General features: G+C 43.2%; 1 protein-coding gene across 1 annotated transcript in view; it reads right to left on the reverse strand.

Moving 5' to 3' along the window:
- cacna1ba (calcium channel, voltage-dependent, N type, alpha 1B subunit, a) overlaps positions 1-15,193 on the reverse strand; it is a 176,138-nt gene that overhangs the window by 25,641 nt on the left and 135,304 nt on the right. Inside the window, 2 exon segments of the mRNA XM_073465321.1 lie at positions 6,673-6,792; positions 14,017-14,149. Of these exon segments, the coding sequence (XP_073321422.1) occupies positions 6,673-6,792; positions 14,017-14,149 (253 nt within the window).

Below are 15,193 nucleotides of genomic sequence, written 5' to 3' on the forward strand. Positions count from 1 at the left end.
CGCGTCGAGTGATGAGGATGAGTCTGTTGAGTCGACCACTGAGGCAAGAGGCGAAGACGGCCAGGAGCCACCAGAGACTACACCTTTACTTCCGACCACTGCTTCCAGTTCCACTCCTCCCAGTGCTCTTCTCAATCAAGGTTTGTTTTGGCTTGGGTTAGATATTTTTTTAATGGAAGAAAGTTAGTATCTGCAATATAAACCTAACCTAATAAACCTGGTCTTACAGCTGAATACTGAGCCAAAACCATCCCAGCCACTCTGGCACTGTGGATAAGGTTTTGAATTGTGGTAAAAATAAAGGCACATATTCAGAGCTTCCTTTTTCGACTTAGGCTATTTAATGATAAATGGCCATACTAAAAACATACTAATCACTAATAACTGATCAGTAATATGTAGGGATGGGTACGAGAAACAGGACTAATTTGGTACCAGTTCCTGACTAGTCAGTAAAGAAATATTGCTGCTATCAGTGTTTTTGTAACGTTAATTCATTCTGACATAGCAGGCATTTTTCTTAACCGTCCCCTAATGATGAAGCTGCTGGCATCAGGTGATTATGTTTGACGTGCTGTAACTTTGTGTTTACATTCTGTGCTCCCCAGTCATGGCTGACAGGGCAAAACGTTCAAAAGTGTTGGTTCACTTGACAAAATTTAATGAAAATGCAGCTAAATGCAATATATGTCTAAAACATATTACACCAGCAACCTCATGAAACACTTAAAAATACAACGTTCGATAAATCTGAAGCAGCGCAGCGTGTTTGACTGCTTTAGCAAAGCAGCTGCTGCAGCTAATGTTACTCCTAGCTGTCCCTCCCGGCACCTCCCAGCTCCAATGCTGATGGGGTTTGCCAAACTAAAAATGTAACTGTCTCGACCTCTTGAATGGACCTGGAGTCTAATAATAATAAAAAAGTCTCTCTCTCTCATTGATTCAAGGTAACACTTGTTATCATTAAAACGGCGCAACAACGGCGCAGCACCACTGCTAATTGATTCACGCCGCTGCTCCCCAAACTCACACTCTCTACTTTAAGCAGCCAGAGTCGGGGACAAGCGAGGGACCCTCCATAAATCTAACACGCCCAGACATTACCACTGTTTACCATGCTTCGCTGCCGGTCTTGCTACCTACCTATAACATAAATGTGTCTGTCCACTGCGCTAACAGACAACTTGTCTGTCCGTGAGCTGTCAGTGTAGTTAGCATCAGTTTTAAGAACTTCTAATTTATGTTTCTAAATAATCCCATTCATCAGTGGATAGCAGAAGTCCCCAAGTCCAACCCATTCTCCATCCCAAGATGAGGGAAAATGACACCAGCCAAAACAGACAGCAATGTAGCAATTGCTCATCTCTCATATACAGGAAATTCAGGAAACAATTTAACCTATTTCTGCAAAAGTTTTAATAAAATAATTGTACCAAATTATGGAGAGTAGTATCAATAAAAATATCGATAAGTATCGGTGTCGATAAGTAATACTGATATTGGTATCGATAAAATCCTAACGATACCCATACCTACTAATATGACATGACTAATGATATGATATGACTAATATGATATTAGGATTAATAGGATTAATAATTTGTCCTTACATAGTGACAGCAATGTGTCCAGTGATAGCCTAAAGAAGGGCATTATGGCAGAATCTGCACTGCAGTCTCTGTTGAGCAGCGTTATGTTACGATCAAAGGCTGAACTTCATATTTACATTAGAACATGCTCTCCTTACTAAACATAGCTTAAAGTGCATGCAGATAATAACATTTAATGACTCTTGTCCCTAATGGGAAAGTAAGGCACCCACAGGTGACTTTTATTAGTTTGTGTATTTGTGTACAGCTGAAGATCTCAAAAGTGACATTAAAATGATTTGTCCTCAATCTAAAGGTTAAAATTCTGTTAAAAAGTTGTTCGATACTAAAATCTCTGATTAAAAAGTGTTTACAAATGCAGCTAACAAGTGAGGTTGGAGAAGAATCTTAAGTTTAAGTAGTAACACTGTAAGACTTTGAAAAGTCCTTAAAACGTTACGTATTGTAACTCCAGATTCTATGAATAAAGGTGTAACCCTCTAAGAGCTATTGGTCGATATCATGAAGATTTTTCTTTCTGTTCATGTCTGTACAGTATATGACATTGTCAGGACCTGAGCTCTGCTCACAAAAAGGCAGTACTTTCTTCGGCTAATCTCGGTGGAGCAGGGAACCTGCTTTTTTTTTTTTAAACAAATTTAACTGTGATGTCTATTTGGGATTGTGTTTAAATAATTAAAAACCTTTGTAACGATATCTAGCATTCATGGTCTTCCATTATTGATCAGTTTACTTTGGTGTTGTCCTTGCACTTTTTACTTTTAACTTACTTTTTAGTAATGAGATATTGACAACACCTCTATCTTTTCTTCACAGACAACAGAGGTAACTCCAAATGTAAGTGGGAAGACAGTGAGGTGCATGCAGTTGAAAGACACATGATGCGCTTCATCAACACATGCAAGGTACCTCAAAAGATGGACTGCATTCGGTGTATCAATGCAGAACCCTATGCGCTCAAAGACCGAATCTGGACTGGAGTGAAAAATTATGTCAGAAATCGGATCACTGCCTTAAAGAGAAAGGCTTGTTCTCAGGACTCACGATAGCTATTTGTTGAAGAATACCTGTGTGAAGTATATCTGTTATCTTATTTTAGAGGCTAAAGTTAAATTTGTTTGTGCACAAAGCCCTTCTTTCTTTTTATATAGCCAAAGTTCTTGGTTGTAGTTTGGAGCACAACCTGTTATTATCATGTTGTTAGCAAGCCCAACAAATTGTTTCTCTGAACATACTCTAGTCAAGTATGTTAACTGACTGCTGTCCAGATGCATTCATTTGAAAACTAGCCAAGTTTGTGGCGACCTGTAATTTTCAAGGACATTCCGTTTGAGCTGTGTGGCACTTGTACATGATGTCCATGCATTATGTTATTAAAACACAAGTTAACAGCAACTGCAAGTCTGTTTGGTGTATTATTATTTCGTGCAGATTTTCTTGTGGTGCTACGATGACATATTCAGTCTACCTCTTAATCTGCATTATTCCATGGTCTGAGTGAGTACTCTTTTCTGATTGGCCAACAGGTGTGTGTTAATTAAGCAATAGCTCACGACAGGCCGTGGTATGTTGTATACCACGGCTAAGGGGCGTTGTTCGGCCCGACGAGACCAGTGTTACTCGATCAAAGATTGAATTTCATATTTCATTACAACATGCTCTCCTTACTGAACATAGCTGAACGTGCATGCAGATAATGACATTTAATGAGTCTTGTCCCCAAAGGAAAGTGAGGCACCCAAAGGTGACTTTTATCAGTCTGTGTATTTGTGTATAGCTGAAGACCCCAAATGTGACATTAAAATTATTTGTCCCCAATCTCAAGGTAAAAATTCTGTTTGGACAAAAGTTGTTTAAAACTAAAATCTCAAGTGATTTTCATAATCTGGAGACTCCCAGTAATATATTCCACTTGCCAGCATCTCTCTAAACCATTCAGAAAGTGGTGTCCTCTAAGGGGGGGTGTTGAAACATGCGCCCCCAAAGTGGACATAAGTGAGTATGTGTGCGTGTGTGTGTGTGTAAGCCACATGAGGAGCTGCAGAAACTGACAGCAAAGCACCGTCTGTCTGAGAGAAAACTGTAGGGCAATAATGGCTGTTCAACTACCAAGTTATTTTACTTGACCTTTTGCTGTGTTGATTGAGAGATCCCAAGCAGAAAATGACATATTGTTAGATGAAGTGTGTCCTGAAGCTGTGTTTGACAGTTTCTTGTAGAGAGGAGCAGGATATTGCTGTTCAAGACTTAAGACATAATGTAACTGCATCATAAAGCCTACATGAACTGCATGGTGTTCAGCGATGAATAGTCTCTCCTATTGCTATTGTACTATTTTTTCAGCGATAGTTACATTAATCGTTAGTAATGTAGCAGCCTAGTTTTGAATGACAGGGTCCCTGTTATCACATGTTGTTAAAATATAACATTTACATAATAAAATCAACTACAGGCTTCCCAAATGCTGTAGCAAATTAAGCATGATGGAGTTTGTATTATTCAAAATTTTGACGCCAATATTTTCCCTTTTACTGCAAATGAATATCGGCTCCAAATATCGGTTATCGGCCTCCTTGACTACTAATAATCGGTACTGGTATCGGCCCTGAAAAAACCATATCGGTCTATCTCTAGTTTTTGGTGTCTTTTTCTGTTTGTTATGCTTGCACAGGTGCAGTGAGAGGCTGGACGGAGTTTCACCTCACCGGAGCTGCGGACGCACACGCACACCTGCTGCCAGATGATTTTGCCACATCGACGTGGTATATGGCTCCAGCTAGTCGCTTCACTAAGCCTCTTGTCTGTGTATTTCATGTCTACTTGGAAACCTGAATTTTGTTTTGTTCTACCTCCAGCGTTCACCTACTATCCCAACTACCAGTGGCTCCGCACCCCGCAACCCAGCTCTCAGCACCTCTCTAGCCGGCACCCTCGCCTCACGCTCAACCCGAGACTCCACATGCTACCTGGTCCATCAGCGCCACAGTGAGCAACCTCTCCTCCAACACCTCTCCCCTCTCCGACGGACTCTCCAGCTGGTGTTTTAAAACAAGTCCTGGCTACTTAATTTGTTTAGGAGAATACTACAATGCTGATTTGCTGTGAAGCTCCAGAAATGTTTTGTGGGCTACGTTGTGTGTGTGTCTTTCCATCAGCATGGGGGTGAGAAGATGGCTAATTTTAACTTTTAGGTAAACTTAGGTAAACTAGGTAAAAGGAACCGAGTGTGGGTTTTATTTTCTGTTCTACTTGACTGTGAACATAGCAGGAGGCCAGACTGCTCCATGTCACCACAACACAAAGAAGGATCTTAAAGAGGAGAACTGGTCTTAACAGATGTCATCTCCTGATCCTGGCAAAGCTGAGCTCAAGTTAAGCGAAAGAAAAGCAATCTAGCAAGAGTGAAAGATAAACGGCTGTGACTGAGGCTGGAGTCCCAGAATTCAGACTGCACACTTCAGTTCCCATCACACTCAGCAGCAGCAAGCAATTTCCAAAAGGTCAGCATTAATTGAATTGGCTAAAGGATTTCCTGCCCTCTGTTCCAAAAGGTGAGAAAAATAAGACAGCAAGTCAACAAGGCAACCCCCCGCCCTCGTTCTTTACATCCTCTCATTAATCCCCCACTCTAGATTCTCTCTCTTCTACAGTAACCCAATTACTTTCTTCCTCTACCAGTAAATCTTGGGCCCAACGTCATTTGGAGCCACTATCATCTTTTCAGTTGGCAGCAGGAGAAAAACGATACTGGACAAATAGCTGGCAGCCTGCCAGGATGTAATCTGATTACCGTAGAACTCTCCTTTGCAGTGAGGGCAGGATCAAACACAGCTCTTCAAACTGGGCTGTGAAAGGAATGCACTTTAAATGCATGAATCGATCAACATCAACATCACTCAGGAAATGAGGAGCTTATTATATTTCTCAGGCTCTAGTGGAAGATTCATTTAGAGGTTTTAAGCCTTAACTGGATGAATAGTGAGTCCCAGCTCCTCCATGCTTTTTCAGTGGAAATAACACAGACAACACCCAGTCTGTGTTATTTCCACTGAAAAAGCAAAATGTTTTGGTTTATTCTCAGTGATGTAGGCACGTTTTCCATCACTCACTGAGAATGTTCAGATATGCTGCACTATATTCAACATCTCTCATGTTAAAGAAAGACACAGGGTATGTTTGTGCTTGCTCGTGGAAATCAGAGGTGTACTGCAGGTGAGGTGCAGAGTTCGAACTATCACAAGACTTTTCCACAATGAAGCTACCTCAAAAAGTACGGGGAAATGTACAACAATATAACGAATAAGACAAAAAAATATTGTCGGTACGGATTAAGGGACAAATGAACTAATTACTGTTTTAATGCAATCTTATCCAGCTGGAATAATACATTTTATGCTACTGATTTCTAAAACAGTGTCCTCTGCTGACCAAACCATCTCTTTGATTTAGCTGCTACTATATGCTCGACTCAAAGCGTACTTTTTTTCTTCAGGCCTGAAGCTCCAAAAAGAACTTTCCATCAACATGAGATCAAATAGATAATGACTGTACTTATCCCAGTTTCAGTCTTTTTTTTCAATGTACAGTTGCTATTTGTTAAAGGAATATTATCACTTTGCTCGTCTCAAGCTAGACCCAGACACTTTTAGTGAACAAGTGAGTGAATCCAGCTTCTGCTTTGGAGTGAAGACGACAGGAAGCAGTGATAATACCAAGTGAGCAAGAACAACAGTATTTACTCTGTAGAGTCAATGTGTTGATTTACTGTAGAGCAGAATGATGTGTGTGAACCACTGCAGTCTGCTTTAAAGAGATACAGTGCCTTCTATTTCACAATAGATGAGAACGAGACATCAAAATCAAAAATCCACAACATACTGTAAATGAGACTCACATTTTACCGTTAACTACAATAAAGTTCTTTGTTTTTTGTTGACTAAACCTACCATAATATTCAAATGTGTGACTATAAATAATTCACATTTTTATCTAATGACTAAGACTACAACTTAATCAAAATCAGGCTACAGAATTACCACAGGTGTGAAAGCTGAGGTGTTACCTGCAGCTCAGCATTGAGTCGAGGCATAGAAGCAGCTCTGCCCTGGTTCTCCAGACCTGAGCCTGGGGCTGGGATTGTACTGCTGGCACTGGTCTCCATCTTCCTCATCTCCACCGATTCCTGCACACAAACATGATTCCATTAGCATCATTAGATGGACCAATTGTTACTTTTCCTCTTTACTTCTCCTAACACAACAGTAAGACGTTAAACAACCTAAACCCCAATGATGACACTTAGAGCTGAACTGAGCATTTTCTGTATCTGTTGTTGTACTGGTGGAATTAGCACTGTGGAAATGGACATTAGATTGAATTCAGTAACAGTAAATTAAAACGGGAGAAGATCAAAAAAAGCGGGAACCTTCTAATTAAAATATGATAAGACATACATAGAAAACAGAAGTAATTCTAAATAAAGGCCAGTCTCTAGGATAAACCCTTCTTCTAACAAAGGCCTGCTTATCTCTGCAATTGAGCCCGAGCCACTATTCAAGAACTCATGTCACATGTTCAACTGGATTACACCAGAGCAAAATGTTGTGTTCATTCTGGCTTAAATGCAGTTTCCACGATGCAGTGTCCGTTTGTTTGTTTGTTTATTTTTGTTTGTTTGTCTGTTTGTTGGTTGGTTGGTTTGTCAGCAAGATGACACAAAAACTACTGAACAGATTTCCTCGAAACTTGGATGCAGGAATGGTCTCGGCCCAGAATAGACCCCATTAACTTTTGGTGCTGATCCAGATAAAGAGACTGATCCAGGAATTTTTCTCACTTTCTTTGACATTGTGAGATCAGGCGTTTTTCCACATTTTTGTTAATTTCTCAGGAAATAAAGCATAGATCTTGTCACAGTCTGCACCTCCAGTACTTTTCCACTCACCTCACCTCTGCTCCTACCTGCCAGCCAGCCAGCCACACCCACCTCATTACCTGACTCACCTCACCTGGACTCTCAGCTGCAGCTCATCTGCAATCAAGCCAGTATAAGAGCTCCTCCGGTTCACTCACTCATTGCCAGATTGTTCTTTGCCTTTGTGACAGACTTTCCAGCATTTTTCCTTGGACAGATTTCCCGGCTTTGACCCCGCTTTGTCCTGACCTCCCCACCTCGTCTCTGCCCTGGTAAAGATCTTCGCCTTCTGTTCCCAACCACAAGTTTCGTCTGTGGTTTCGTCTGTGTCCTGCCAGATTCCTGGTTGCCTGTTTCCGCCTCGGCTGAGCTACAGGAGCAGCCATAACTCCGGTGGGTTTCATCTCCCCTAAGACTCGGAGTGCTACTCCGGAGTTATCTGCTTGCTAGGCTGGTCTTCCTTCAAGCTGCATATCTCCTGTGTTTCCTGCCTGCTTGCTGGTCTCGGGAAATAAGACTCATTACAAACTCTTCCCAGTGTGTCTTGCAATTGGGTCCAAACCCGACCCGTTACAGTACAATCTAGCCAGTCTTGGACCCAGCAGACACCCCGCCGTCGAGAGGATCGAAAGCGCTCTTCAGCGGCATGAAGCAGCAGCTTACCACCAAGCACAGATGCTGGACACATTAGCTGCCCAGATGCAGCGGCTCACAACGACGCTAACCCAGCCTCTCCGCCCAGGTACACTCCTGAGCCCTGTGTGGGGACCCCTGAACGCTATGCTGGTGATCCTGAAACCTGTGGTCCGTTTCTGACTAACTGTACCCTGCTGTTATACCTGCAACCCCACACCTTCGCCTCAGAGGATGCTAAGGTAACATTTGCTATAAATCACCTGACGGGGAGGGCTCACCTCTGGGGGACCGCCGAGTGGGAGAGACAGACTCCCGCCTGCGCCTCCTTCCAGACATTTGCCCAGGAGCTCCACAAGGTTTTTGGTCTGGGAGATTCTGGGTCAGAGACAGCACGAGGTCTGATGAGCCTACGCCAGGGACATCAGTCGGTGGCTGATTTCTCTAAAGACTTTTGCACCAAGGCCCGTCGGAGTGACTGGAACTCCTCGGCCCTCTGCAACGCTTTTCTTCATGGCCTGGCAGATTACATCAAAGATGAGCTGGTCTCCCATTATATACCACCAACGCTGGACGAGCTGATTGGACTGGCTATCCAAGTGGATCTTCGTTTCCAGGCTCGGAGACAGGAGAAGAGGCAGGACTCAGTGGATCATCAACCTCAAAGCCGTCCTCGGAGATTCACCTCTGCCGGCAGCTCCACTACCTCCGCAGGGCTCCCGTCCGGGGCTCCTGAACCTATGCAACTGGGCCTGGTTCCAGCAATATCAAGCCCGATGCCTTATCTCACCAATTCCAAGGGGGGGAGAAGACCACCACCAGGTCAGACTCCATCCTCCCGATTCCCTGTGGAGTCACCGTCTTGATGTGGGAGGTAGAAGAGCGGGTGAGATCAGCCACCAAGGGTCAACCAGGACCTAGTGCTTGCCCCCCTAAGCGTCTGTTCGTTCCCCCAACCCTGAGGTCCGATGTCATCCAGTGGGCCCACGCCTCCAAGCTCACCTGTCACCCGGGGATCCAAAGGACTTGTGACGTCCTTCTTCAGCGGTTTTGGTGGTCAACCCTTGAAGAAGACACTAGGGAGTTTGTGAACGCCTGCCTGGTCTGCAACCAGCACAAGCCATCCCACCAGGCTCCTGCTGGTTTCTTACAGACACTTTCCGTACCACATCGTCCTTGTTCCCTGGACTTCGTCACCGGCCTGCCCCCATCTGACGGCAACACAACCATCCTCACCATTGTGGACCGTTTCAGCAAAATGGCCCACTTCGTGCCCCTGCCCAAGCTCCCCTCTGCCAAGGAAACTGCCAGATTGGTCCTCCTCCACATCTTCCAGATTCATGGTCTCCCCGTCGATGTGATGTAGGGCTGTCAATCCTCCCCTCAAATCATATTCAAATTTGTAATGCTTCTTATATTAAATATTCGAATAATATTCGAATTTTTTTAATGTTTTTTTTTTTTTTTTTTAATTATATCATCATATACACCAATACCAGCTTATTATTAGGCCTACGTCCCACGTCCACTAGAGGGCACTTCAACCAAATCTGTTATGTAACATTTGCAACAAGTTTTACCAAATCAATACAAAACTTCATGAAGGGAAATCGAAATGTTATTAGGCCAGATACACATATATAGATATGGCCAGAAATGTATAATAAGTATATATAAATAGATAAGATATAACGCCAGAAATATTCAAGCAATGATGTTTAATGAAGAAGCTGATGTTCAATCATTCAAATACACACATCCTAAGTCTCAAAAAGACAACTGTTCATGGATAAAGCAGGCAATTTTCTTACCGCTCCGCTATTAACACATGGATTAAGTAAATAAATTAAATCATATCAAAACAAAATGCATTGAATGGAGGTGTGCGCTCATGTTGCTTGTAGTCGAGTGGTACTTTAACGACTTACAGCATAACTTGCAAATGACGGTTTCTCTGGATGTAATCTTCCCGTTTCTTGATGGAAATCCAAAATTTTTCCACACAACACTTTTTAAGTTTTCAGGAGTTATGCTTTCCAGCTCTGCGTCTGTTGGCGCGCTGCTCCCCGCCATCTTGTAAGCATAACAATGCCGAACGTCACGACGCACGACGTTGACTTTGATTTGCGTCGTTGCTAAAGCACAAGTTCGAACGTCAGTTTCCACACTCGAATCTTCTCATTTTTTAAAAAATTCGAATTGTATTCGAATAGCGAAGTTCGTTTTGACAGCCCTAATTTGGTGTCAGACCGAGGACCCCAGTTCGCCTCTGTCTTCTGGAGGGAGGGAGTTCTGTGAGCAGCTTGGGGCTACGGTCAGTCTATCCTCCTGTTTCCACCCCAGTCCAATGGCCAGACTGAACGGAAGAACCAGGAGATGGAGATGGCACTTATATACGAATACGCACACAACACGCTGACCAGCTCCGCCACGGGGCTATCTCCGTTCCAGTGTGAACATGGGTACCAAGCATGGTTGACCCTCCTCCGTGCCGCTCAATGCTATGCCACCTCTGCCAACCGCCATCGTTCCCAGGCACCCACGTACCAGGTTGGACACCCGTGATCTTCCTCTACGGATGGAATCCAATAAACTGACACCAAGGTTCATAGGTCCATTTGCCATAGAAAGGATCATCAATCCATTGGCGGTGAGACTCAAACTCCCTCAGTCTATGCGGTGTGTCACCCTACGTTCCATGCTTCAATGGTCAAGCCGGTCCAACAGAGCCCCCTGGTCCCTGCAGCTCCTCCTCCACCGATCCCTCGATTCATCGATCATTGCCATTGGACTACTCCGTTCGTCACCTCATCACCTCCCAACGGCGAGGAAGGAGTCTCCAATACCTGGTCCACTGGGAGGGTTATGGAGCTGAAGAGAGGTCCTGGGTTCCAGCTCGGCACATCCTGGACTCCTGTCTCATCAGAGAGTTTCATCAGCAGCACCCGAACAACCTACAAGGACCTCAGCGGGTCCGGGGAATCCCCTTGATCCCTTGGATGAAGACGGTCCATCTTCAGAAGGGGAGGAACCATCATCAGACGACCAAGCCAGTATAATAGCTCCTACGGTTCACTCACTCATTGCCATATTGTTCTTTGCCTTCATGACGGACTTTCCAGCGTTTTGCCTCAGACGGATTCCTGCTTTGTCCTAACCTCCCCGCCGCGTCTCTTCCCTGGTAAAGATCTTCACCTTCTGTTCCCAACCACGAGTTTCGTCTGTGTCCTGCCAGATTCCTGGTTGCCTGTTTCCGCCTCGGCTGAGCTACAGCAGTCTCCAGCCATAATTCCGTAGGGTTTCATCTCTCCTAAGACTCTGAGTGTTACTCCCTCCCCAGTCACCGGGTCTGCTCCGGAGTATCTGCTTGCTCGGCTGCTCTTCCTTCAAGCTGCATATCTCCTGTGTTTCCTGCCTGCCTGCTGGTCTCGAGAAATAAGACTCTGTCTTGCAATTGGGTCCAAACCCGACCCGTTACAGCTCTTAAAACAGGTATATTTAGGGGAGTCGTGGTCAAAAGTTTCCATCCACATCTAAAGAACATGTATATCATGTCAGTCTTCAGTTCCAATGATTTCTACAGCTCTCATGTCTCTGTGATGGAAGGAAGGGAACACATACTACTTAAAAAGGAATCTTGGGAACCTGTCCTCCAACATCCAGCATTACGCCCACAATTTGGGTGTGATCTTGACCTGAGCTTTGTTTTGACATACAAATTACCACGATAGTACAATCATGCTTTCTCCAACTTAGGAACATTGTCTCTCAAGTTAAACACTTAATATCTCGAGCAGAAATAATCCATGCGTTCATCTCATCATGCCTGGATTATTGTAACTCCCTGTATACGTGGCTCAGCCAAAAGACTACTGCCCGTCTCCAGCTCGTTCAGAACTTGGCTCGTTCAGAGACATGACCATATTACTCCCATCCTTGCAACGCTACACTGGCTACCTGTTAAATATAGAATTGATTTTAAACTTTAACCGATTACTTTTAAAGTCCTACATGGTCTTGCTCCTACTTATATCATAGATTTACTTGTGCCCTATGAGCCTAGCCGCTGCATGTGCCCCTCAGGTAGGACCCTCCTAACTGCTCCTACAACAAATCAAAAATATACATACAGTAACTTGAATAATTAATTTTGGTGATTAAAGAAAGTTGTGTGAATCAAATTTTCTTTGTAGCATGGCCTCTTAGCTTCTTCTGAGTGATTATGATTGATAACAGCTGGTGACCTTTCTGGGCCCATTTTAATAGGACTTGTTTGATACACCCATTAGCCACAAACACTACAATGGGAAAGTCTAAGGAGCTCAGCATTGATCTGAAAGAGCACATTATTGATTTGAACAAGTCAGGAAAGTCACTTGGAGCCATTTCAAAGCAGTTACAGGCCCCAAGATCAACTATGTAACAACTGTTTGTAAGTATAAAGTGCATGGCACAGTTGTGTCACTGCCATGATCAGGAAGAAAACACAAACTATCACCTGCTGCTGAGAGAAAACTGGTCAAGATGGTCAAGAGCCAACAAAAAACCTGCAAAAAGCAAGTCTGCAATGAATTAGAAGCTGCTGGAAGACAGGCGTCAGTGTCCACAGTCAAGTGTGTTTTACATCAACATGAGCTGTGTTATGATCCCAGTTTATGTTCTCTGGTTTCCTGTTTTATTTTGAAATTGTTGCCCTCATGTGTCGTGTCTAGTTTTTCAGTTCCTCCTTCCCGTGTTTTTCCATTCCTTCCCTCAACTGTCCTTGTCCCTCCTCTCTCCACCTGTTCCTCGTCCTGTCATTAATGTGTCTGTATATAGTCTTAGTTCTCCCTCATGTCTTCGTCAGTTCATTCCGTGATGTCCCGTTCCCATTTCCGTCCGTGTGGTTCCGTCTTCCTCCGACTTTCTCTGTGTTTGTTTGTGTTAGCTCCTGTTAGCCTGTGTCCGCCTGTGTCACTATTCTGTCTTCCCCTATGATGCCACCCAGTGTTCTCCTCCAGTGTCTCTTCCAGTGTCTCCTCGTGTCTCCCGTTGGTATGTTTCTTATTTTCGCTCCTTGAGTTCTCATTTGATTTGTACTTTGGTTTTGTTGCACTTTGTTTTAGCTCTTTAGTTGCTACTTTGTATTTTGTCTTATTGTATTTTTAGAATTTAGGTTTTGGAATGGTCTTCCCAAAGTCCAGTCTTGAACCCCATCGAGAACATGTGGACTGTGCTGAAGAAACAAGTCTGTGCCAGGAAGCCAACAAATTTAGTTGAACTACACTGATTCTGTCAAGAGGAGTGGTCAAAAATTCTGCCAGAGGACGACCAGAAGCTTGTGGATGTCAATCAGAAGCACCTAATTGAGGTGAAAATGGACAAGAGACATTTAACCAAATATTAGAATTACTGTATGTATATTTTCTGATCCAGCAGTTTTGGTCACATTTTCAGAAGACCTATAAGAAATTCATTACCTTCATGAATGTTTTTGTGACAAATTAGTTTGTGCTCCACTCAGTCATCACAGAAACATTAGAGATGTAGAAATCCTTGGAACTGAAGACTGACATGTTAAACATGTTCTTTACAAGTGGATGGAAACTTTTGACCATGACTGTATGTGCTCTACTGAGTGCCTTCCATTTGCAGTTAGCAGTTGTTTACAATAACACTTATTTAAATACTTTTTTAACAGATATCTAACCTCCTTAGAACATTCTGGCACCTAACATGACTTAGCCTGTCACAATTTGTCAGAACTAGAGATACTTGGGATAAATTGTATATAAAATGGATGTACATCTATGCAACAATGAGTGCCTTGTTAAATATTCATATTTAGAGCATATGTTGGAGATAAATTACATACAGTACCTGAATAACAGCAGTGTCTGGTGTGTCCTCTGAAGGGCCCCTGGACATGTTTCTCTTAATCTTAGCTCGGGGTGCCTCCTTGGGTTTCTCCATCACACAGGAAGATGATGCCTTGATGGGATCATGACCTGGCCTGTGTGTTACAGCAGTCGCAGCTCAGCATTGTAATAATAATACTAATACAACTCCTCCTCCTCCTCCTCCTACAACTACTACTACTACTACTACTACTACTACTACTAATAATAATAACAATAACATCAACAACAATAATAATAATAATAATAATAATAATAATAATAACAATAATGATAAGAAGAAGTTACACATCGTTCTGGAAGTAATATTTCTAAAAATATTTTCTACAACACAGCCATTTCAAACTTTTCTGTTTTTAGAACCTATTGTATGGAAAGTAAACTTGTGGTAGACATCTTTGAGATATTTTACTTAAAGTACTGTACATGCCATGTACTCAACTACTACTACTACCATTACTACTACTAGTACTAGTACTACTACTACCTCAACGACTACTACTAGTACTAGTACAAGTACTACTGCTACTACTACCTCAACGACTACTACTACTACCACTACTATTACTACTACCACTACTACTACCTCTACGACAACTACTACTACTACCTCTACGACTACTACTACCTCTATGACTACTACTACCTCTACGACTACTACTACTACTACTACCCCTAAGACTACTACTACTACTACTACCTCTACAACCAGATCAACAGACATCCCCAAAGAGATCTGGAGAAGGACACACAGAGTCTGCAGGGGAGAAATAAAGCAGCGGAATCCAAGAGCAAGGTCGAGACAACGGAGGCTTACGGAGAAGAGAAGATTAAAGCCGATTGTCCCCTCTCTCATCATGGGCAATGCTAGCGCTAGTCGCTAGCTAACAAGATGGAGGAGATAACGGCGCTAGCCAGGAGTCAGAGGGAGTACCGGGAGTGTAGTTTAATGTGCTTTACGGAGACATGGCTGCACCAGGACATTCCCGACGACAACATTTCCATTGAGGGCTATGAGACTGTTAGGGCTGACAGGCTCATATTACCGTCAAAGAGCGTATCTGTTGCCCGGACATTGAACCGTTTGCCATTGGACTCCGACCATATTATCTGCCTCAGGAGTTTTCACATGTTGTTGT

Source organism: Pagrus major, chromosome 5 (assembly GCF_040436345.1).
Source record: "Pagrus major chromosome 5, Pma_NU_1.0".
In the NCBI taxonomy this organism is placed as follows: Eukaryota; Metazoa; Chordata; class Actinopteri; order Spariformes; family Sparidae; genus Pagrus; species Pagrus major.